The sequence below is a fragment of the Mirounga angustirostris genome, unplaced genomic scaffold, assembly GCF_029215605.1.
Source record: "Mirounga angustirostris isolate CCGP_5_RB_7025 unplaced genomic scaffold, mMirAng1.0.hap1 SCAF_2, whole genome shotgun sequence".
NCBI classification, from domain to species: domain Eukaryota; kingdom Metazoa; phylum Chordata; class Mammalia; order Carnivora; family Phocidae; genus Mirounga; species Mirounga angustirostris.
Genome location: NW_026991710.1, coordinates 56,627,804 through 56,653,791, shown reverse-complemented (window position 1 = coordinate 56,653,791; position 25,988 = coordinate 56,627,804). Strand labels below are relative to the sequence as shown.

The following is a 25,988-nucleotide window of genomic DNA, read 5'->3' as shown; positions in this document are numbered from 1 at the left end:
CTAGAACTAATCAGCAATATTCCCAAAATATAAGTCAAATACTGCCTTCCCTGACTTAGCTAAAGTAAGCTGATTTTATGCCAACATGCCTAAAACATGTTGTATCTATTGCCAAGAGGGATGTAAGGGAGGGAAGCAAAATTAAGAGGTATTTATTATTTCTATTTTAATTATGAAAAAATGGAGAAGAGGAGGCAGAGCAGCTGGATGAGTGACAGATTATAAAAAGATGCTACAGACTTTACTTCTTAAACCAAAACAAATGTCAAAGATTTTTTAGAAGTACAAAAACAAGAACCTTAAACAGACTCATAGTATCAAGTCCAGATGCCACAGAGGCTGTGGGTTTGACGCTTTGCTGGAGGGAGGAAGGCGGGGGGGTGGGGCGGGCACAGGATGGGCTAAATAAATGTTGGGCATTAAGGAAGGCACTTGTCAGGATGAGCACTGGGTGTTATATGTAAGTGATGAATCGCTAAATTCTACTCCTAAAACCAATACTACACTGTATGTTAACTAACTTGAATTTAAATAAAATCTTGGAAGAATAAAGTTGTTACATGTTCTTTAAAAAAAGAAGAAATAGATCAGTACATATAATCTGAAATACTTTAATAAATGAAATACAAATAATTTGTTAGCTTATTATTCACCAACACCTAAGAGTGTCCATAAGCAAGCTCTAATAAGATATAATCCAAGTAACACTGCTGTAATTTACTGGGGCATAAATATCAGCTCATGAAAAGAAAACCCCCTCCAAAGGGCATGGTATAATTTTGCAGTTAACAGGGAGAAAGTCAGACCTTGAAGAAATGTTTGCAGGAGGGCCCGCATTTCAAACATAAACCACTACACAAGCAAGGCCTGATTTCTCTTTTTGCATTTTGGACAGGGGTCACTTTTCACATAGAAAAAAAAAAAAAATGCATATGCATATTAATAGAAAGTTATATATTACTTATGTAATTTATTTATAAATAATTTTGAATGTTGATGAGTAATCTCTTTTAATATTAATGCTACCAATTACGCTTCAGATTAGGCATGCAAGCAAATAAACAGTCCAAGTGATGAAAAACAGGAAAATACTTTTCTTCCCACTGAACTGCATGGGAATTTTGTCCACTGAAAGCCTCAAAGAAATCCTTAAGGCAACCTGAGGTTCCCCAAGCAAGACTGATAAGAAATCTCAGTTTGTTATCTGTTGTTTACTAAGTACAGTGCTTTTAATATTTAATATTTGATGATGATGATAATGGTAACAATCTCTAGGCAGAAACAAACAGCTACAGGAAAAACGTCTTGAAAGGGAGTCAAGCTTATGGTTATTCAGCTAGCCTCCTGTCCTTTAGCTCAGTAAACTTTTTCCCCTGTCTTTTAAGTACTCATTTCTAGCAAAGTTCTAATTATAGTCTTTAGGTACAGAGGAGGACTCGAAGACCACACACTGAGGTTAAGATTCCATTATAGTTACCATTACTGATAGCTAATAAGAGGCAAAAAACTGACCAGCACGATAAAAAGTTTGAATTAGTGAATATTTGTAAAGAAATATAACTTTATATGTTCAGTGGTCATCAATTATTTGAAAACATCTAGGCTAAAACAACCATTTAAAGGTAGTACTGAAACCTACCTTAAGGAATGAACAGGACTAGAAGTCATCTTATTTTTCATAAAGTGCAGTTCCTGAAGTGCTGCACAATCTCTAAAAAGTTGACTCTCCAAAGTAATTTTAACTTTGCTCTAGCAAAATCTCTTTTCTATTCATCTGTAGACATAAAATATAATCTATATGTATATCTATCTCTATATTTCTATCTACTAGATATAGGTATATACAGATATAGAGAGAGATCGGCATAGTCTCCATACATAGGGAGATGCATAGAGAGAGAGAGAGAGAGATCAAATTTATGGACAGTCCAAATCAAGCCATGTCAATAAAGCGTCTCCCACCATGTATGGTACATAAAGATGCCACACAAGTGTTGATCCTCCTTCTCCCTACCCTTTCCAGGGGGGAAATACAGAGCACGATTGCTCCTTATTCCCACCACCCTCGAGCCCGTATAACAACTTGTGAACCCCTTCCACTCTCTAGCAAAGGCACTTGTGAGGACAGAAGAACCAACTTTAGACCAAGTCTAATTTGCCCCTCAGTGGGCTGCTTTAGTCATTATACAGGGTTTAAACGTTCAACAGAGGCAACACCTTCCATAACCTCAATCTTCCCTCACCCTGCCCAGAAACACATGCCTGGCAATCTCCACCCTGCTCTGGGTAGAGTTTCACCCAGAGCCTTCACGCAATAAGTGCCAACCCCCAGGAGCTCTTGTCCTTTGACTTAACTGAGCAAAGTAGATTGCAAGCAAAAGACCTGGGAAGGCCAGCGCCAGGCAGGGCAGTGCTAAGAGTGAGGAAGAACCACCCAACAGGAAGAGGTGACCCCCCCACTCATCCTGATACCCCAGAACCCAAAAAGACCTGATGAATTTTAATGTGCACTACACATGCTGTCAAACAAAATCCACCTGTGATCCAAACACTGAGAACTGACAGTTTCAATTATTTCTCTTGTGATCACCATTTGCACAACTGAATGGGAAGCAGGTTTGGAAAAGAGAAAACAATGGCTAATCCAATGGTCACTGATAACTGGATTTGCGATTGCAGCCAGAGAGGCAGCTGAGAGAGACACATAAATGCACACATTCACACTCTCATCCTACCCACATTGTCCCTCTCCAACTATTATGGCTTCCCTTTTAGCACCGGCCTACGCCCTGGCTGGACAATAGGAAGAACAGTCTTTAGTTGCTATAGACAGATAATCCACCATATAGTTAATACACTCACGGCTAATCAGGTATCAAATATTTAATATTCGTTCAGATAATTCCTTGCTCTCACATACCTACACATGGGTAAATGACATACGGATAATGCCACAGGACTAAAACAATGACCAAGAACTAGGGAAAGTGCTCTGAGAGACTTGCATTAGCCTAAATAAGTCCAACCCCAGAATCCCCATGGCTATGGTTTTCCACATGCCCAGAAAAGAGGACAACATTCACTGACACAGCAGCACATAGTCACACTTTCAGAGCTGAAATGACCTTCAACATTACATGGTTCAACCTCTTCATTTACCAGCGAGTCAACCGAAGCCAAATAGCCTGTTAATAATGTAAAGACAGGGATTCTTGGTGCTCCTGGATATGTAAGGTTTCCGTTACCACTTTCCCACTACCACGGTGCCAGCCCACCACCACCATCCCGCCCATCTTTCACTGTCTGCAAAACACAGCAAAATGCAAAACACGGCAAAAAAAAAAAGATTAGTCCTTTCAAGTTAGTAATTACCTAGAAGGAAAAAAGGCCTCAGGAATTCTCTGAGAATGTTTCTCTCTTACAATCATAGAATGACAAGTTTAAAGATTTATTTATTTATTTGAGAGAGAGAAAGAGCACACGCGAGCACATGTTGGGGAAAGGGCAGAGGGAAAGCATCTCTAGCAGACTCCCTGCTGAGTGCAGAGCCCGACTGGGGGCCCGGGGGCGGGGGGGCTTGATCTCATGACCCTGACATCATGACCTGAGCCCAAACCAAGAGTCGGACACCCAACTGACAGCATCACCCAGGCACCCCTAGAATGACAAGTTCAAATCCACAACCAACCCTTAGTTCCATAAACTGCCCCAAATATGAAGATGTTCTGGCTATGACATCTGTCCTCCACTAATCCCCACTGATCACTTGGAGAAACAGTAAACAAACTTTTAGTCTTTCCCTCTATGTACTCCATTACACGTAACCAATTAAGATATTTAGAATGGTTATAGAATTTTTAGAGCTAAAAAGGATCTTAGAGAAAATACAGCTCAACGTTCTCACCTTACAGACGAACGGAGGAGCCTGGAGAGGTTAAAGTGATTTGCTGTGGCGACACTGACAGGAACTAGAATAACAAGGAAAAGGACCCAGACTTTCTCAGGGCAGTGCTCATCCCAAAAATGAAGAGCTTATGAATAGGTGAGGCCAGCCAGGCTGTTTTCTTCTTCCTCTGGCCTTTTCATAAGCTCTTCCAACACCTTTCATTCTCCTCCTCTTAGTTCTTCCCACTTTCTGTTCTTCCAGGTGCTTCTTCCAGTTCTTATCCATCTCTCTTTCCAAGGTCCTTTCTGCCTCCAGAGGGTACAGACCTCAAACCTCCACAAAATGGCACAGGAATTTCCTAAATTGCCCATAGCAGAAACCCAGAAGTAATCACTTCCATGCCTCCTTCTGTCCATCAGCAGTTTCTGGCAATTCAATCCATTTGTCTCCACCTCTTTTGTCCCTAGCCTAACCCAAAATCGTCTCTCAGTCAAATCCTAGCAACAGTCTCCCCACTTTTATCTTTGTCCTCCTGAAATGCTTTCTCCATGTATCAGCCAAAGGGATCTTCTTTAAAATGCAAATTTTGGGGCACCTGGGTGGCTCAGTCAGTTAAATGTCTGCCTTCGGCTCAGGTCATGATCCCAGGGTCCTGGGATCGAGCCCCGCATCAGGCTCCCCACTCAGCGGGAAGCCCGCTTCTCCCTCTCCCGCTCCCCCTGCTTGTGTTCCCTCTCTCGCTGTGTCTCTCTCTGTCAAATAAATAAATAAAATCTTTAAAAAATAAAAAAATAAAATAAATAAAATGCAAATTTTGTCTGGTCACTTTCCTGCTTAAAACCCTTCTGCAATGGCTCCCCAGTGCACACTCAATACAATCCTAAATCTTTAGCATAGCATAAAAGGCCATGAATTAACTGGGCCCTATCCACCCCAGGCCACTTCGCCTTCTTCACATGGTCCAACCATATCATTCTCATTTCCACTTCTCAAATACTTTGGGTCTTCACACATGCCTGCCCGTGATGCTCCCATTATCCTTTCATCCTTTAGGGTTCAACTTAATGTCACTCTATGGGAAATATATACCTCTGTTTCCCACATACACTCACTCACGTACATGATACACTCTCTAAATTATCGTATCAACCAACCTTGTCCTTAGATAATGACTGGCTTATTTACTGAACATTAATTGTGGCCTTAATTAGAATATGTTACATGAGGGCCTGGAAAAGCAACATATTAGAGTTCATATCTGCAACTGTTCTTAACATTTTGAGAAGCTTAAAGCAAAAAAAAAAGCACCATGCGTCAGTTAGTTAGTAAGAAGAGTTAACAGAGATACTAATCAACTAATTTGTTGATTACCAGGTATCAGTATTAGCATCCTGCAATCACAGCAACCACTGCAAGAGAGTGGCATCCCCTGGTAATAAATTAAAGGCAGGGAACATGTCCAAGGGAGATGGTACCTTAAATTTATAGGGTTCATCCTGGGGATTTCAAATTAGTTTACTTACACTCCTAGCAAAACTAGAAGATAGGGAGGCACAAATGCTATTTCTTTGTAGAACAAAGTGATATTGAGAAATTAAGTAATTTGTCAACGGCTTAATGCCAATATCGAAGTATTTTTCAGGTATCACCCAAGAATCCTCAGAGCATCTCTGGTAGCTAGATAAGATAGATTACTAACTGCACTTTGCATAAAGGAAATGTAACCACATAAGCATGAGTGGCCTCATGTCACCCACAAAGGCAGGGCAGAGCCAGAAATAGAAATAGGTTCTAAGACTCCTGGTTCTCTGCTATGCTCTCTAACCCACAGCACAGACTGAATAAAAGTACCTGAACAATCAGATACTGATCTAATTTGCCAAGTACATGTATCCATTGGCTTCAGTTATGAGCTTTCATTCTACATCCAAGACATTTTCTCTATTTCTTCAGTAGGGATAGAATTAGTTGTTGAAAACTGAATAATCAGCTGGAGGTGGGGTGGTGATTTAACTAAACGACAAATGTGCAGTTCTGGCCCTCTAAAGCTGATATGTTGGCCAATATTACTAAAATCCAAAACCTACTTTTTTTCCAGAAGCTTTGGCCTGCTAAAAGTTACTGAGAACTCCACCATGAAAAGAGTCAGTAAAATAATGTCTCAAGAGGCTTAAGTAGGGTCTATTCTCCTCTCAAAGTCAGCGGAGAATAAAGAAAGGTGAACACACTGGATACAGCACTGCCTTCTAATTCTAACTCCCTGGAAAGGTAAAAATTAACAAGATTTAAAAGCTTTTGCAGCTATTCAGAGAAGGGAGTTATTTAAGGCACATATACTGCTGATTCAACGCATGTCACTCACCACCCTCCCTTCCTTCACCTCATCCCACCTGGCAATCAGCAGCCTCAGGGGCACAGTGCTTGGAACCTCCTGGAAGCTCCTGTCATGGCAGGTTCTCACCTCAGGCCCCTAAATGCTATCAGCCGAGAAAGTAAAATAAGATGTAAAAAAAATAAAATAAAATCCCACGAGGAAGCTCACACAGCAACAAGAGCACCTCAACTGAGCTTTAGTCAGCGTTATCCTAGTTTTACTCTCTCATCAGACCCAATTCTCAATTCCCCCAATGATTCTGAATCTTCTGATGACAGAAATGGCGAAATATTTAGCTCAGGTTTATTTCTATACTATTGCATAATCTCATTTAATTGGCACCTAAATTATATAATAACCAATAAAGAAGAGAATTATTCTAGTTCAGGCTGGGTGGGGAGGAGGAATATATACACCTCATAGAAAATAGTTTATATACACGAGATAGATAGATAGAGAGATCGATCATGACCCCTGAATCCTCTTCATTGGTGGAAAATACCATGCACTTAAATCTGTTTTCCAGAAGAAGCAATTTTACAGGCTTCATTAGCCAATGGGCACATGCTCATATTATAACCTGTATACAATTAGAGTTAATATGCCTCTTCTTGGAAAAGAAGACAATTTTACAAATTAGGGGCAATATGTATCAGAGTAGTCTAACCATGAAAATCAGATCTCACACCCAGAGCGTAAAGGGAACCATAACAAGTCCAAAGAGAAATAGACAGCAGGCCTTGGGAAACTTCACTTGACCATTCTGCTTGCCCTCTCCAATACAAGAAGCAAAAGGTAAGTGTGGTTAGGAAGGCAAAGGATAGATGTTGGTAAAATGAACTAAGCAAATAAACAACATTTAGGCCAGTTAGAATTTTTGGAATGATAATCCTTGAAAATTATGGCGAAATTGTATCAACCAGAAAGAAAAAGTATAGAAAGTGGTGCAGTGTAAAGCACCCCTATTCCCAATGCCAGGTACAGCAGCAACATCGTTACCAGTAATGATCAAAAACAGTTCTATGGGAAATGGCACGTTCTATTAGTCCCATTTTCCAGAGTGAGAAACTCAAAATCCAAACTGCAATTTGCTCCCTTCACTTATGCAATGATTCCACAATCGATGAGACAAAAGTTTTAAAACTTATATTCCCAAACTGATGCTTAGCCACTCAGCTTTAACAACTTTAACAACTGTTTTAATTTTAAAAATGAGATAATAAAAAAATATATATCAAACAATATGTCCCCAAAATAAGGATCAAACAATATGTTTCAAAAATATGACCAGATAAAAAGCTTCTAAAAAGAAACTCGACCTACAGACAAAATTGCTGCAAGTATATTATTTCAGAATTTCTGGATCCTTCCAAAACACAACCCAACTACCAAGTTCAATTTCTTATGGTTTACTGTGGAAAAAAAATGTAGACATCTAGGACAGAAAGTGTCTTCAAGAGGGCTTTAGCCCATACTGTACTACTTGGCGAATTCTCTACAGCTGGAAAACTCTGGGAAGGAATGGCTGATTCCAGTTTCAAAACCCATGGAAATACCATCAAGTCCCTTGAAATTAAAGAAATCTATATGCAAATATTTAACTTCACTGACGCAGCAGGTGTCAAATAGCTTCTGAGCTAAGTGTTGCCTGCTTGAGGGACTCTGGTGGGCTTTCAGCTGAGGCCATGATGAGAAAGCAGCAGGGCTGAGAAATATCTGTATGGGCACAACCTGCTCTGGGAAACCCACATTGCTGTTCAAATATCAACCCTTACACACCTCACCACATTTCTTTAAAGCTCTCCAATGGGTGGGTACAGGTTTCTTTCAAGAAGGTTTTTCCTTCAGCAATATTTGCCTGAGTGTTTCCTCTGTACACACAGTTTCTGAGCCATCCAAGCGAACAGCAGAGAAGAGGTCAGCAAAATGCAACCGGACACTTACAGCCAGCGCTCAGAATAGCCTCAGCTCCAACTTGACCCCTCCCTTCCCATCTGATAGGTTTTCATTCACTCCTTCTTGGCAATTACACTTTTTACCATCGTAATTATTAACAAATGTCCACCCGGCCCCACTTTCTCTTTAGAATATTACCTCCTCCAATACACATAAATACGTCATCATGATATCCTCTAGTGAAAAATAGGGTTAAGTCATTATGATTTCATGTCGGTAAAATGTTGAGATCCTGACCTCCAAAAAGACAAACGTCACCATTAGTTTAGTCTCTGTCTTCAAGAGAGGAGGAGGAAAGAGAATAACACAGACATGTTTTAGGGGCCTCTTTTACTTATCAATATAGATATATATATAAACAACAAAAATATGTCAATGATCACTGCAAAATCAAATAGCAGTAATAGCAAGGACAGGATTTTTAGAGGCTATGTTGTCTCATGTGATTAAGAGTACTACGGGAACCAAATTTCTGACTAAAACTTTAAACAAAGACTTTAGAGGATTATATAAGGTAATTCTGCATATACTTTACTTAGTTTATGTTATATATTTGTGTATTCCATTCTTCCTTTTAACAAATATTTAGTAAACATCTACTCTGTTCCAGACCCTGCTCTACTTTTTTACTTTTATTTCCCTAAAAATAATCCTCCCATAAATTCCACGGATTTTTAACAATTCTCACTCTTAAAGTCCATCAGTAGACATGGGAATTTGTAAAATTATTCTTCCATTTGGACAGATGGGAGCACACTTCCTTCTGGACTCAGTTTTCAATGGAAGAGGAAAACTACCACAATCTATCATAATAGCTTTGAGAGCACTGATCACACTTCAGAAACGGAGATACGTTTCATTCAGCCAATATTGTCTTGCTGTATTTTATGCTTCCTGAGTTGCTGGTTAGACTAATGTTCAGAAAAGGCCCCTCCTCACAAAGTCAGAGTTGCCAAGGCTTGCTGGGAAGTTACCTAGCTCTGCAGAGCCAAGGCCTTATCTCAAAGGATAAGGTGGAGTTTGCTCTTTTCCCCTATTGCGAAATATGAGAATATTAAGTAATCTGTTTATATCATACAGATCCAAAATCTTGGCTAGCTTTTTTAAGGATAAAACATCCATAGGATTTCCTGTTTGGAAAAAGCTACATGAGACTTTCTTCCGATCTCAACCTTGGTTCACCCAATAAAATTTGGCAATTTCCCCCAAGTGCGTTTGAAATGAAAATTTTGTGTAATACCTCATGGCCAGCATTTCTGGGTCATTCTGATAATGTCAAATTTCTCATCTACAGACCAATCCTGTGGAAGTGCCTGGTCTGGAGCTGGAGTCTTCTGGTATAGAAACAAGTATGAGTATCTGAAACTTTGAAATTTTTAAATTTGTTTATCCACAATAACCCCTCTGTGACTAAAATGTTAACTTTATTAAACTATACACATATACATATACATTGATATAATATAACCAATGAAAGAACAGATATAAAAGCTTCTCTTTATTTTAAAGATTAAAATTGGCACTTGGTTGCCTTTTTTAAAGAGGATCTCTTTAAATCATTAACACAAATGCACATGAAGGAAATTATGTGAAAATGAGGTTTAGGTCTTTAAATATATCCCACATAAATTCATTATTTAAACAGAAGATGACTCCTCTTCTGACTCACTCTATTCTTAGTGAGCTTTGCAGATGATGGCCTTCTATTGAGTTTTTAGACCACAGATTAAGCATCATGCCACCCACTGAGAGTAAAGTTGAACCAGGTGAACTGAGGGCGTGGTTGGAAGTCTCAGTCTCTCCCCTTCAGAGAACTACAGCAGAAGGAACCGTGTGAGAGCATCTAGCTCTCCTCACCTTCAGGCTGAGCTGAATCTGATTATCACAAATTAAGGGACCCTAAGAAGAATTTTAAGAGCATGAACATTCCAAAGTAACTACAGCTACTACTGGACCTTAGTCACACTCATAATCACTTATCAGGAGTATATCTTATTTGTGCAAATTATTTCAAAAAACAAAATTTTAAGTTTTCTTTTGCCAAGTGTGCTGCATTATACTTCAACCATGTTTATCCTAGAAGCAAGAGAAATTACTTGGATAAAAGGAAACATTTGATAATATAAATGAAAGGTGTTCCAGCTCCTTGCCCTTTGGATTCTGATCCTTAAAAGCGGAGCATTTACTTCTGCCATAAATGTACCAGAAACTCAACTACTTCAGAACAAGATAATGATTTGCTTTCCTCTAAATACACCCTTCTTTATGCAGTTAAAAATATGAGAGGGACACACGTCCTTGTGGAAAACATTCCCGCTCAAACTATGAATCCTTATTAGAGGTCTTGACAGTTTTCATTCTCAACCACTGAGACCATGACTAAGCCATAAACCTTCCATTTCAACTTCTTGATACTTCACCTGGAGTTACTATAAAATCTAAGTGATCCACCTCCACCAGATAAAGCCAGGTGAGAAAAATGGGAGGGTCAACTAAGAGGGCACTAAATTAGAAATAAATAGTCCCTATAACTGTAGTTTCAAGACCTGTACCGAAGGGGCGCCTGAGTGGCTCAGGTGGTTACATGACTGGCTCTTGATTTTGGTGGAGGTCATGATCTCAGGGTCCTGAGATGGATCCCCACGTCCAGCTCCATGCTCAGCGTGCAGTCTGCTTGAGATCTGCTCTCCCTCTGCCCCTCCCCCTGCTCATGCTTTCTGTCTTAAAAAAAAAAAAAAAAGACTTGTACTGTAGAAGAGCCTGCACTGTTGGACATTCTCCACCAAATAATGACACCAAAGCAACCACCCTATAGGGTCTTAAAATGCAGGAACAGGCAACTAGCTAAACATGCCTCGAAAGAAGTGTCATCAGCTCCGTTTCCAATCAACATGAAAGATAATCTTAGAACAGAAGTCTTATCAGAATACAAAAATACACAATATCCATGTGGCAAGTTTAATCGTCACAAAGCCAAACAATTTTACAGATGTTTCTACCATATTTTGTTGTCTTTTTGTTTTTTCTTAAAGAAACTCGACTACAGATTTGTCTGCTATTCATTACATTGTTATTTTAATTTTGTGCTTGAAAATCAAGGGAAGTACTTTAGGAAATAAACTTGTTAGTCAAAGTCTTAAGAACCCCATGTACAATACCCTATCACAGTAGAGTGCTGTCAATCCTACAGACCTTACAAACTCAAGAAATGATTTACAGCTCCTGTGAACTTAGCTAGAACATTATTCTCAAGGAAAACACACACATGCACATACACACACACACAAAGAGTACATCTCATTCCCAAGCTTTCTCACTGATATTTCTACTTTAATTGTCCCAAAAGTATATATTCACTCAATCCTACAATATTTCTTACATTCATATGCTATGACTTGAAGATCCTTATCTCCTCTTTGACACTGGGACAGTGACAGAGTCACCACCATGGAGACCTAACACCAGGGGCACAATAATCTTAAAGACACAAGTTTTACTATTTTGCTCCACTAACTTGACATTTTCCCACAGTCATGTTGTAAAAGTGCAAGGAACCCATAAAACAATATGAAAGAAAATACTGTAGTTTCCTTTTTCCTAAGAAACTTAGGCATCACATTCTTATTAGTCAGAGTCAAGAGCATAAATGGACCTTCAAGTGGCTCGCTTCAGGAGAAGTCTGAGCATTCTTCTCAGTCTGAGGGAAGGAGGGCAGTGGGGGGTGAGGGGACTACACGGTCAGAAGAAACTTAGTAAGCAAACGTGAGAAACATCATCATGGCCACACTATGCCGACTATTCCAGGAGGTACAAGAAGGCATCACGTGCCCAGGATCTGGTGTTCAGTCTGGTTGAAGAATCACTCCGGACCACACAATACCCACCTTCCTTCTTCCAACCCCTCCCCTACACTGGTCCAAGTTTTTGGAATTAGCATTAAATGTTTACCAAATGGCACCAACCAGACTAGAGTTCCCAGAACACATATGAATTGTCTCTCAGGTGATTTTAAAAGGAAGAATATATGACACAGTTCACTTGCAAGTTTCATTTAACTTTATGAGTACTGTCCACAACTCTGATTATTTTTTTAAATCTCATTGTAAGTATTAATTATATCTTGTATATCTGTGACATCTTTATAATAAATATTAATTGAGCCCTGTTTTCTCATTATCAAATAAACAGAATTATGCCCATATTACTGATAAGTCAAGAGACAAGAGGGGTACACTGAAAGCATAACAGCACCAACTAAAATTTAACTCTTATTTGATTTTTAACAGGCACTGGGCAACATTAACAAAAGAGGTCCTGGAGGTTTTTCAAGTAAAAAAATGTCCATCATTTCCTAATGGAAACTCATCCATGATTACCCCTCTTTATAACCGCGGTTTATACCCATTTTTCCTTCAACAATGATATCATTCTCCTTCTGTAACATCTGTTTCTTTACCCTGCAAGCTTTAAGAAAGAATATTAGAAGATGCTGCCAAATACATTTATATAAATCTAGCAGCTTCTTTGAATTAGTCATCGCAAGGTGGTAACTAACTGGCAAAATATTTATTTTTTGACAGAAAGGCACGGCTAACATAGGCACCTGCTTCAAAGGTAAGATGCCTCCCCCCCTTTTTAACCATGCAGGACCACACTGAATCAGATTCTAATGGTCCAGTGAAGTTCTTAAAATTACTTTCTGTGTTGAAGCAAAATGTGCAGACTAATAAAACCCCATAGAAAAGCTTAAGATTTTAACTTCAAAAATATAAGCTATATGAAATGCATGAGTGCTATTATCTACGAAGACATAGGTATATGAATATACACTTCCCCAGACCCATAAAGCTCACCTTCTACTTCTTCTTCATCACACACATGCTTAAGGAAGGAAGCCCCTCTGTCCAGGACAGCTTCATCCTCCATCCTATAGTAATAAAAAAGAAAAAAAGAATGCTCAGACTTCTCCTGGAGCGAGCTACTTGAAGTAGCCCAGCTTCTGGGCAGGTTAACCTGCACGCTGGTGTTCATGTTAACAGGGCAGAGCCACTCTTCCTCTGGTGTCTGTTACTCCTTCACGCAGCTCCTCTCATCTGGTGCTTGAGAATATGCCGGTCCCACATAGCTTCAGTTCTAACCTTGAGAGGGCACCCACATGGACAGGTGAGAGAAAATCATCTCAATCCTATAGGCTGGATGCTGGGGATTCTCCCTTTGGGATTCGCAAAAAGGAAAAAAAAAGAAAAAGAAAAAGATGAAAGCAAGAAAAAAAAAAAAATACCAAGAGAGGAAGTTTGGTTTGTCTGGAGTGCTCGTGATGATCGTTTGTGGAAATCCAGCTTCAGTGCTTAGCTCTTTAAACACCCACTGCATAAAAATGTATACCCTCACACACACACACACACACACACGCACGCACACCCACCCACACAAGAAAACGACAGGGAGTTAGGCTAGTGCACAGTGGGAGCCTAGCTTCCAGCCAGCCTCTTAATACCAGCACAGCCCAGTACTCTCTGTTGAGTGGCAAGCTTTGAGTCACATGTTGGCCTTACGGAAATCTGACATCTGAGGATTATCCAGCAACCCGGCTTCAGCAACAGTCACATATCTATATGCCACCCATTCATTCATTTTCCACATTCTTATCACCCGTCTCTATGTATATCTGTCCTGTTAACTCTTCCCTGAAGGGCACAAAGTTCTTCAGTTTGTAGCCACATTATGCTGTCCTCCTGTCTCCTTACATAATAGGTTCTGCTCTGCAATTTCATATGCTAAATAAGACCTCAGAATCCATCTGAGTAATGACAGCGTTTTTATGGCCTCCTGATGCCAAACATGTTTCTTAGTTTATAGGATGAGTTAAGGTTTAGTTCCAAATTCTGGGACTTCTTTTCATTGCATTAACTTTGACATGCAGAATTCCATGAACTCTATTTATAGTGAAAGCAGAAAAAAATCCCGAATTGCTCAAATGCGGCTTGTGTCACACCGGTCTAGAAACAAAGAACTTTCTCTGGAGACAGCTGCTCTATGTCATACCGTACATAAGCTCTGCCAGAGAACCAAATGTTCACTCTGTATTCGATTCATCCAATTATATGCTCAGGCACTGAATATTGTAAGTCTGTGTTCCATATTGTCCGTATAACTTATTCTTGTGCTTCAGATATCTGTTATAATCTATGTGGATACGCACTGAATTCACATTTTCCTCTTTTCTATTTTAGGAGCATATCCATCTTGCAAAGCAACCATCTGAGCGTAAAAAAGTCAGAAATTGGGTATCAGGTAGACCCGGGTTTAAAAAATCTAGCACTGGGCACCTGGGTGGCTCAGTCGTTAAGCGTCTGCCTTTGGCTCAGGTCATGGTCCCAGGGTCCTGGGATCGAGCCCCGCATCAGGCTCCCTGCTCAGCGGGAAGCCTGCTTCTCCCTCTCCCACTCCCCCTGCTTGTGTTCCCTCTCTCCTCGTCTCTCTCTCTGTCAAATAAATAAAATCTTTAAAAAAAAAAAAAAAATCTAGCACTACCTCTGAATATATATATCACCTGGAGCAAAGTATTTAATTCTTTGAGCCTCAATTTTTCCACCGCTGAAATTGGGGGTAACAGTATCAACAGTGCAGGACTGCTTTGAGATTCTTATTAGGTAACATATGTGAAAAGATCCAGTTTTGTGCTTTGCACCTACTACATGTTTAATAAAGGTAAGTTTCCTTCCTTTATTTTTTCCTTCTTTCTTTTTACCCTAACCTTTACTGGTGGACAATGCTATTGAGAAACTCATTACCTTTGGACACTTGCAGAATATCTTCTTTCAGGGATATGGCTCTTATATGCAATTTCATCCTGATACATATCTTTTTCCTTCTCTATACTCAAACTAAAAATACAAAACTAAATGCAAATAGGATATAGATCAGCCATTGGGAATATAGTAGAAAAGAAAATGCCTTGAATACTTGAGCAATCAAATCATTTACCAGCCTCTCTGAGCCTCAGGTTTCCATGAAGATGAATGATACAACACATTTACAAATTCAACAAATATTTAGTGTCTTCTATGTTCCAAGCATCCCCAGAGGGAGGGGGAATACATTCATTAATAAGACAGACAAAATTCTTAAGAAACTAATAATAAATAGATGAACAAGTTACTCTTAGATAGCACTAAGTAAGTGCTTTGCACAAAATAAAATGAGGCAGGGGTTACTTGGCATATGATGGTTCAGAAAAGGCTTCTGAGGAGGTGACACTTGAGTAGAGACAAAAATGATAGGAAGGACCCAGGCATTTGAAGATCTGAGGGCAGAGTGTTCCAAGCAAAGGGAACAGCAAGTGCAAAGGCCCTAAGGTTGGAACAAGTTTAGCATGTTCCAGGAAGGAAATGAGGTCAGTGAGGCTGGGCAGAGAGGTCAGTGGTAGCTGACAATGCTGGAGGAAACAGGCCCCGGCAGGCCATGGTAAGTAGTCAAAATGTTAGGTGTTACGGGACCCACTTAAGAATTTTGTTTTGGGGGCGCCTGAGTGGCTCAGTTGGTTAAGCGACTGCCTTCGGCTCAGGTCATGATCCTGGAGTCCCGGGATCGAGTCCCGCATTGGGCTCCCTGCTCGGCGGGGAGTCTGCTTCTCCTTCTGACCCTCCCCCCTCTCATGTGCTCTCTCTCTCTCTCATTCTGTCTCAAATAAATAAATAAAATCTTTAAAAAAAAAAAAAAAAAAAAAAAAAAAAAAAAAAAAAAAAAAAAAAAAAAAAAGAATTTTGTTTTGTGTTGTGTTTTGTCTTGTTTTATTGAGGTAAAACTGACATACAACATTATATTAGTTTCAGATGTACATGATTCAATTTTTGTGTATATTGCGAAATGATCACCACAGTAAGCTTAGTTAACATCTGTCGCTGCACAGAAAATTTTTTTCTTGGGCTGAGAGCTTTTAAGATCTACCCTCTTAGCAACTTTGAAATACACAGTACAGTATTACTAACTTTAGTTAAGATTTTAAGATGGAAACTGACCCGAGCTGTTTTACCTTTTTAAAGAATCCCTCTGGCTGCTATGTGAAAAGTGGATGATCAGGAGAGCAAAGAAACTAGGAAACTATCTTAGGAACCCAGGGAAGGCTGTGGGAGAAACAGGTTTTGGGGAAGGAACCAACAATTCTTCTCTGGCCACTTTATGGTTGTTGAGATTCTTATTATATACGAACAAAGAGCTGTCAGGTGTACAACTAAAGGCCCAAGTCTGGAACTTGGGGAACCTAGGGCTGGAGAATCAATATACAAACTGGTAATCTGTAGCCATTACTAGAGGAGTTCATCCAGGAAGAAAAGGCAGAAAATGAGGTGTAGACCTAAGACCAAGTCCTGGAGCATGTTAACATTTATAAGCAGAGCAGAGGAACAAAAGAAGTCAGAAGCAAAAGAAAAACCAGAAAAAAGTGATGTCAAGGAAGTACGGCTACGGAGAGGCTGAGAAGGATGGAGACAGGTAAAAATTCAGCTTGGCAATATGGAGGCCATTGGTGATAATGACCGAGGCACGTGAAACATATCAAACACGGTGCTAGACACACAGGGGGCATTCATTCGATCAAGTCCTTTTCTCTTTCCTTCCCTCATCCCCTCATTCCCTCAGTAAATATGGACTGAGTACCCACAAGGTGCCAGGCATACTGCTAGGCACTGGAGACAGTGATGAGCGGGATAGACAGGGGCTCTGGTATAATCACGTCTGCCTTCTCGAAGACCTCCCCTAGCCATCTGGGAGAGCCGGTCCAGAGGCCGTTCAGAGGGCAAAGAAGTCATCAGCAACACAGCATTCGTAGACACAGATAAGGATGACAGCTTAATGGGGAAACTTTTTTTTAAAGACCTCAGAAGCACAACAAAATCCTGGAGGCCTGGGAGACTGCACACACATCAATAGTACCGTCTCCCCCTTGGAAAGCAAACAGTAGGTTCACCCACATTGCTCCTCGGCACAAACCCTTTCCTGTCTTTGATCAATCTACAGAATCCAACACAATTTCCTATAGAACATCATTTCTGCACCCAACCACAATCAAGCCAATCCTAAAGTCTTTTATGGACTTTTTTTTACACCTTTCCTAAATAAAATGTTTATTAGCCTTTGCACCTAAGCCCTTCCTAAAATTGCATGCAACAAACAACTGAAGCAGTAGTAAAGGAGGAAAATCGGTAACAATGAAAGGAGACCAAAGAAATGTTAATGGCTGAGGAACCATCCAGCCGACTAAAGCACTGTCCCGTGCACCATCTGAGTTAGTGAGAATAATGATGGGTGCATTCCTTGGCTCTTTGATACATATTTCACATTCCCTCCAAGACTATACATAGCAAGTAATCAGAAACCTAGTTCTTTCTGATGGACAATGCAGAGCATCTACAAGCAGCCTCTTCCCTGTAGGAAGCGGAAAAAGAAAGAATGCCGCCAACTGAAAATATAAAAACCTGCGTGTCCACGGTGGCCTTTCCCCAGAGCAGCCCTCTCGTCCTCACGAGCAAGTGCATCTGGGCTTCTGCACCAACAACAGGGATTTTACAACTTTTTTTTCCATCTTCATACTAACAAACGTCGATTATTTGGGTTTGTCTTCCCCTCCTAAAAGCCTCTCAGCAGTTGCTGGCTATTATTAGTCAGACAGAGATATCTTTTGACATGACCGTCTGGCCCAACCAGTTTTCCCTTCTATCCGTAGGAAGAAATTAACTCATCTAATCCCTCATCAGGCCCCCAAATCCGTTCGTAAAGTGTTCCTTGCACCCAAGCCGCCTCTGCTGAAAACAAAGGAGGGAAGGAGCATGCTTCTGAACAGCTCCCTGGCCAGCATGAGGCAAAGTTCAGAAGAGATTTGGAAGCTTCTCACCAGTATCACGGGGATAAGGGTCATAGCAGTCGGGACACAAATCCACACGGGGCCAATGCTGCCCGCCTTCAACAGGGCCTCTGACCGTACCAGTCAGACCCCTTCCTCCCAGGTCCACACCCACCGCGGGGTTTCTCTCACTCTCCGTTATTCCGGGGCCACTGAAATGATTTAACCATAACACATGTCAAATCTGCTGCCAAACCACCAGCTTTCACCAGCCGGTCCCAATCATGGAGCAGGCCTGTAAGGGTGACTTAAGCCCGGCCCGAGAAACATTTGTGCGAAACTGTCAGCCATGGGGCCTTGGGCACCCATCTACATTCCACCCTCCCGAGCTCCCACCCGCGGAGCTCTCGCCAACTGCCAACGTGCTCACCAGCGAGTCCGCGGACGCGAGCAGCTGCCACTCAGCCAGTCAGCACGTGGCGGGCCGCCAGCACACAAGTTTCAGAACGCAAGCCTGAGCGTCACTGTGCGGCTGAAGGTCCTCGGGGGTGCTAGCCTCTGGATTCGCCTCACTTGCCCTCCCACCGCCCTGCTGCCATCCCTCCTGCTCGGCCTCCCGCCGCAGCGGTTCGCTGTCTCTATAGTAACAGCATCTGCTTTCAGGGCTCTAACTTTACACAGAGCACTTCTCCTCTTAACCCAAGGCTTGTGCCAAAGGATGCACCAGCAAGAAGGCCGCTGCTTAACGTGGAGCTACCTGTCTGTCGCCTGGTCAGGTCGTGAGCTGCTGGGGTGTGAAAGCAGCTGCACTCAGACCCGGAGGAGTAGAAAACAGATCTTCCAACCTGCGCACACGGGCCCGTGCGTCAGGGATCCACTGCGGGGCTCGCAGCCCCCATGCCAAAGCCAGCTCACTCGCACCCTCCACACCGGGCCTTTCTGGGAATATTTTATTTATTTATTTTTTATTACGTTACGTTAGTCACCACACGGTATGTCATTCTGACTGTTCTCAAAAAGACACCAAGGGATGGCATCCTGGGGAGCAGAACAGCTCCAGTGTTTACACGTCCATACCCCAGTGTGACAAGGCCGGTTCTTTCTGCTCATGCAGCTTCAAGTGCACTAGTTAACCTAAACTATTTTAACCCACCCCACTTCATCCTCACTAGTTTGATCTGTTTACAACATCCAATGAACCCCATAATCTCTCACTTTACAGCAGCTTTCCTTACACACATGCCCTCACATACACTAAAGTGACACATACAGGGGAGAAGACAGATACCAGGAGGTAAGGAGTTTTATTATTTTTAGCCACTGCTGCCATGGAAAGCATATCTGCAGCATGCATGAGGGCCTTTACTTAAGGACTAAGAGGTCTCAATCTCAAGTCTCAGAGCTCAGAAGCAGGCTGTCCCTCCTACTTTGCCGGTCTTAGAACAGAGGGAAGGCAAAACGCAGCATTTTCACAGGTCTTTTTCAGGAGCCACACAGAAAGCAACAATCAGTACTGACATCTAAAATTACACACTCATACACACATCTCTGAATCCTATTCCCTATGCAAGTCATTTCTAAGAAGGGGGGAAGCATTTTCATTACAAATCATTTATAAACATGATGTCTTCTTTCAAACTTTTTAAACTGCACAGCGTTTTATTGGTGCCTTTGTTGTTGGGGAAAATCCACTTTCCACCCTTTCAACATACAATTAAAGCACAGTATCAAGTCTCCAAAGCACAGGCAACATGGGTGAGCCATCCCGGCGGCGGCAAAGAGCACTGCCACCTTTTGGCAACATGTGCTCACTACAGGGAAGAGGAAGGCAAGGGCAGAGGAAAAGCCAGTACGGTTCCTTTTCCAACTTCAGCGGGTCTCTCCAGGGCCTTTCACTCCCCAGGGGGGAGGAGACAAGAACGCAGTGGCTGGCTTCACAGCAGACACGGATGGAGCTCTGGACACGCATGTTGGGGGAAAGAGACACCAGCGTGGCATACCTGACAGGCACGACTAATGGCGAGAGGCGACTGCCGGAGATCAGCCAGCAACAAGGCAAAGCAAAAGCCCTCCGCGGAGCTCAGGAGTGCCCTAATCAGCCTGGAAATTTACACAGGCCCAGGGCCAGGGCGAAATGGGTGACAGCCCCACACGCAATCAGACAGCGGACTGGATAAAAGGTGAAAATGTAATCCTGAGCAGGATCACGCCAGACATAATTCTAGATTTATGAACTGCATTCAAAGTTCATTTGTACTCTTGGGCACTTATCCCAGAGACATGAAAACTTATGTTCACACAAAAACCTGTCCACTAAGGTTCACAGCAGCTTCATTTGGCATAGCCAAAAGCTGAAACGAGAGAATGAGCCCAGGCGTCTTTCAACAGGTGAATGATTAAACAAAGTATGGTACATCCATACCATGGAGTACCGCTTAGCAATAAGAGGAATGAACTATCAATGCACAAAACAAGTTAAGTGAATCTCCAAGGGATCATGCTGAATGGAAAAAGCTAATCCCAAAAGGTTATATATTGTATGATTCCATTTATGTAACATTTTTTATTTTATTTATGTTCAATTAGCCAACATATAGTACACATCATTAGTTTTTGATACAGTGTTTTTTGAAATGACAAAATTCTAGATATGAAGGACAGATTAAGGTTGTCAGGGGTAGAAATTGGGGGTACGGGAGGGTGTTTGTGGTTATAAAAATGCAACATGAGGGATCCTATGGAATTGGCTCTTTTCATTATCTTACCTGTGGTAATGGATACATGAATCTACCCAGTGATAAAATTATACAAAACTTAATACACACAAACACACACAAAAATGAGGATAATTGGGACGCCAGGGTGGCTCAGTCAGTTGAGTGCCCAGCTCTTGATTTCGGCTCAGGTCATGATCTCAGTGTCCTGAGATCAAGCCCCGAGTCAGGCTCCTCACTCAGGGGGCAGTCTGCTTGAGATTCTCTCTCCCTCTGTCCCTCCTCCCCTTGCATTCACTCTCACTCTCTCTCTCTTTCACTCCCTCTAAAATAAATAAATAAATCTAGGGGCACCTGGGTGGCTCAGTCAGTTAAGCAGCTGCCTTTGGCTCAGGTCACAATCCTGGGGTCCTGGGATGGAGCCCCACGTCCAGCTCCCTGTTCAGCGGAGAGCCTACTTCTCCCTCTCCCTCTGCCTGCCACTCTGCCTACTTGTGCTCTCTCTCTGTCAAATAAATAAATAAAATCTTAAAAAAAAAAAAAAAGATTAAATAAATCTAAAAAAAAAAGAAAAATGAGGATAAGTAAAACTGAGGAAATCTGTGTAAGTTCAATGGATCATATCACTACCAATGTCTTGATTGGTGATATTGTACTAAAGTTTCATAAAATGTTAATATCCGGAAAAACTGGCCAAGTGTACAAGCAATCTCTTTGTATTATTTCTCAAATATGCATGTGCATCTATAAATATTTCAATAACAATGTCAAAATATTTCAATAACAATGTCATCTGCTTTTTAAAAAAAATTCCCTTAGGAACATTATTTTACATGATGGTCACACACTAAAGCTGACCCACCTACACGTACGCAGAAGCAGGCAAAACAGCACAAATCCCACACGCGCTCTGTGGTAACAGTGTAACCTTGGAAAGTCAGTTTCCATCCCACTTCAATGTCCTTTAAAATGAGCTTAAAAACACTTCATAAGTGTTAAATAAGTATTAGGGTATTAAATAAGTTCCTAGAGTAAATAAATGCAATTAATTTTAGTTGAATCTAAATCCTAAGGTCCCTAGGGCCCAGAGAGTATTAGAGAAATTAACAGTCCCACAGACCCAAAGGCCTTCATTCGGTCTCTCTGAGCAAACACACAGGAGTGTCAACGGGGGAGGCCAGAGATAAACTGCCGCTCATTGCCAAAAGGCCCCAACTCCTCTCTCCATCGCTCTGAAAGGCGGCAGCAGACCCAGCAACAAAGGACAAGAAGAGAGCTGGTGGCAGAGTGGACACAGGAATTATGGGGTGAGGAAAGGTGCGGAGGTCCAGGGCAAGGGGCCGATGAAATGAGAAATAACTGGACAGGGCATTAAGGGCGAGAAAGGGGACAACTTGCACAACCCCCTCAAAACACTCCCCTGATTTACACCCCACAGCCACGCCCTCTTTACTTTTTTTAGTGGGCCTTTCCATGTGCTTCCACAACCACTATGTGCTGCCTCTGACCGGAGTTCCACTTGAAGGACAGAGCGGTCTCCTTCCTCTAAATGCAGACATTCAGCACCTTGCCCTTTGAAAGTTTCCTCAGTTTTTACTGTTGGGGGCAGGGAAAGAAGGCTCCCTTCTCAATTCTTTTCACTGTCAACTGCCCTTTTTCATGTGCTCTGCTGTGAAGATCAGAGAGGTCCTAAGAGAGGGTTCAGGAAGGTGAAAAGGCTGGGGATGCTCCATGTGAGAAACCAGATGGGCAGCGGTGGACATGTCTATCCTCTCTCCCTTCCTCCTCACCACTGCCAAGTCTTCAGCCAGAAGCCAGAGCCCAACCAGCCGCAGAATAAAGATGGCAGAGCCAAGAGAAGAAAGAGAACCCACAGGGTAATGGCGGCGAAAAGGAATATCGATAGCTAGAAGCCCATCCTGCAAGACAGCTGTTAGTTAAGGGACGTTCCAGCATGTTCAGGCTTAGAAGCGAGTGTGTGATGGCTGGCTTCCGACCTGCCCTCCCACCCACAGGTCTAACTCGTCTCCGGACTCTAAACCCACCCTCCTGTAACCCAGCCATTTATAAAGCACCATTTGGTATCATTCTCCTTTTAAAAATCATTCAATGGTTCTTCATTACATTGAGGATGAAGTCCAAACTGCTCAACATGGAATTTAAGGCTTGTCACGAGCTCTCCGCACTTAGCTCCTGTCATCCCCCATGCCACACCACTCCCTGAAGAGGCTACCAAACACTGTTTGCTCTGTTCTCCACCTACCCCCAGAACATGTCTGCTTCTCATACAGCACGTACAACACTGCACTGTCACTACCACTTAAGCTCACGCGACTACACTTGGACATGTCATCCCCACCACATTACGAACTCTTTGGGAGCAGGTATCATCTTTCCATGGTCCTTCTAACTCCAGTGTAAAGCAGAGCTGCTACACATACTAAGTGTCTTTAAACGTTGATGAATGAACGAAGGAAGGAATGAATGAACCAACCAGTGAGGAATGGGTACAATGAAGATAGATACATGTTTAGTACTAAGTGCAGCTCTAAGTTTAAAGGTCCTAAATGTATTTTTCAAACAACATACGCAAGCAAACTTCCAATTACATGGTCTAGTATTCAACTAAAGAAAACAGTGATTTGTTCCAAAACTAGAAGGGGAAAATGGCTATGTTGTGTTCCCTGAAAGATGTTATGTCTGTGGGTGAATTAAGGTATTTTTTAAAAATAATTTTAACTAGGGGTGCCTGGGTGGCTTAGTCGTTGAGCATCTGCTTTCGGCTCAGGTCATGATCCCAGGGTCCTGGGATCGAGCCCCGCAGCAGGGAGCCCGCTTCTCCTTCTCCCTCTGTCTACCACTCTGCCTACTTGTGCTCTCTCTCTGTCAAATAAATAAATAAAATCTTTTAAAAAGAAAAAAGAAAAGAATAATTTTAACTATCTACTCTTCTCCTTATTGGATAATCTGAAAACTTAACCCTTCACAAAGACTGTAACTGGACTGTAATATGTAAAGGCAGAATGAAATTCGAATCAGAATTTCCCCGTCCATTTAAATTAAAAAGTTAAGAGGTACCTGGACCTGCCATATAGTAGATTCTAAGAAAGTATTTGCTCAATGAATATATGAATGGATGAACTTAAAAGTAAACTGCAGCTTAAACTACTTTAAAGCCCCAGAAGAAGCATGAGAAGTTATGGGAAAGTTCAATTTTGTCCCTGAGACCTGCAACTAGACAAATAAAACTCTGAAATGTGTTTGGGTAAACCAATAAAGAAGCTCATAGTAGCTACTTGAAGAGGAAATTGGGATTTGAAATGTCACTATAAACCTTGAGCTCTGGACATTTTAGCCAAACCATGTATTTATACATAGTTAATGTTAATTATTTATGGTAATTAGTATAGGAATAGCACAGATAACTAATATCCACAGTTAATTCATACATTTCATTTTTTAATTTAAATTCAAATTCAAGTTAGTTAACATATAGTGTAGTATAGGTTTCAGGAACAGAATTTAGTGATTCATCACTTACATATAACACCCAGTGCTCATCCCAACAAGTGTCCTAGTTAATGCCCACCACCTATTCAACCCATCCCCCACCGACCTCCCCTCCAGCAACCCTCAGTTTGTTCTCTATACGTAAGAGTGTCTTATGGTCTGTCTCCCTCTCTGTTTTTTTATCTTATTTTATCTTCCCTTCCCCTATGTTCATCTGTTTTGTTTTGTTTTTAAAGATTTTATTTATTTATTTGACAGAGAGAGACACAGCGAGAGAGGGAACACAAGCAGGGGGAGTAGGAAAGAGAGAAGCAGGCTTCCCGCCAAGCAGGGAGCCCGATGCGGGGATCGATCCCAGGACCCTGAGATCATGACCTGAGCTGAAGGCAGTCGCTTAACCAACTGAGCCACCCAGGCGCCCCCATCTGTTTTGTTTCTTAAATTGCACACATGAGTGAAATCATATGATATTTGTCTTTCTCTAACAGACTTATTTCGCTTAGAATAATACACTCTAGCTCCACCCACGCTGTTGCAAATGACAAGATTTCATTCTTTTTGATGGCCAAGTAATATTCCATTGTGTATATATACTACATCTTCTTTACCCATTCATCAGTTGATGGACATTTGGGCTCTTTCCATAATTTGGCGATTGTTGATAATATTTGCTGGGTCATAGGGTAGCTCTATTTTTAACGTTTTGAGGAAGCTCCATACTGTTCTCCAGAGTGGCTGTACCAGCCTGCATTCCCACCAACAGTGCAAGAGGGTTCCCCTTTCTCTGCATCCTCACCAACAACTGTTGTTTCCTGAGTTGTTAATTTTAGATTAGATTTAGATTCTGACAGGTGTGAGGTGGTATCTCATTGTGGTTTCGATCTGTCATACATTTCATTTTAGATGATGATTTTGCATATATTTACTGTGGATTTTACTAGGACCTCAGGTCAGATCCAGTTTGGCAGGCGGATAGGGACTCAAGAGCAGGAGTTTGTTCCAGGACACAGCACTGGGAGTTGATGGATGGCACTGACCTACCCACCTCTAACACCCAGAGCTGACTCTGGAGAAAGGTGCCTACCTCTACTCAGTGTGGCAGCCATACTGTTAAACATCTTCCATCCTGAACCACCAAAGCTACTGGTGGAGATGAGGCTCCTGGCTTTTGACTGAGTTCTTGCTAGCTGATGCTAAGCATCATGTATGCATGCATTATTTCTTTCTGTCAAATTTATTTAATGCTGTCAAATTTATTTAATGCTGTCAAATTTTGTCTGACTGGTTCAGTAACAGGACAGGGCTTAGACTTCTAGCCAAAGGATTTCAACACCTATAACAATGTAGGAACTGAGATTAGGGACTCTCATCATCCATTAATTAAAAAAAAAAAAAGTCCCATTTTTAAACACTTACCACATGCCAGGTATTGGGCTAAGCACTTTACAATGATTTTTTTATTGAATTCTCATGACAATTCCATGAGGTAAATACTTTTCACAAACCCATTTTAGACTTGTAATTCGACAAGTAATTTACTGCAAATCACACAGTACAATGTGATGTGAGAAGACCAAGCAGGCCATCTAAGACAGTCCACAATTTCAACCACTCTACTATATTCCTGCATAGTTAAATAATCCATGTCTGTCACGCACTATCCTCAAGAATTTTTTTCATATTGCTTACCTGAAATATGCCTACAAA

General features: G+C 41.5%; 1 protein-coding gene across 7 annotated transcripts in view; it reads right to left on the bottom strand.

Annotated features, from left to right (window-relative positions):
* The window catches only part of SLC4A4 (solute carrier family 4 member 4), a 351,609-nt gene that overhangs the window by 285,602 nt on the left and 40,019 nt on the right, over nt 1–25,988 (bottom strand). For 2 of the 7 annotated variants that reach the window (XM_045881041.3, XM_045881040.3), the window contains exon 2: nt 13,070–13,143. In XM_045881041.3, the coding sequence (XP_045736997.1) occupies nt 13,070–13,142 (73 nt within the window). In that variant the 5' untranslated portion in view covers nt 13,143. Of the gene's footprint in view, nt 1–9,456; nt 9,551–13,069; nt 13,144–13,497; nt 14,130–18,487; nt 18,513–25,988 lie in introns of those variants that run through there. The other 5 variants (XM_045881042.3, XM_045881039.3, XM_045881038.3 and 2 more) reach the window with 5 other exon arrangements.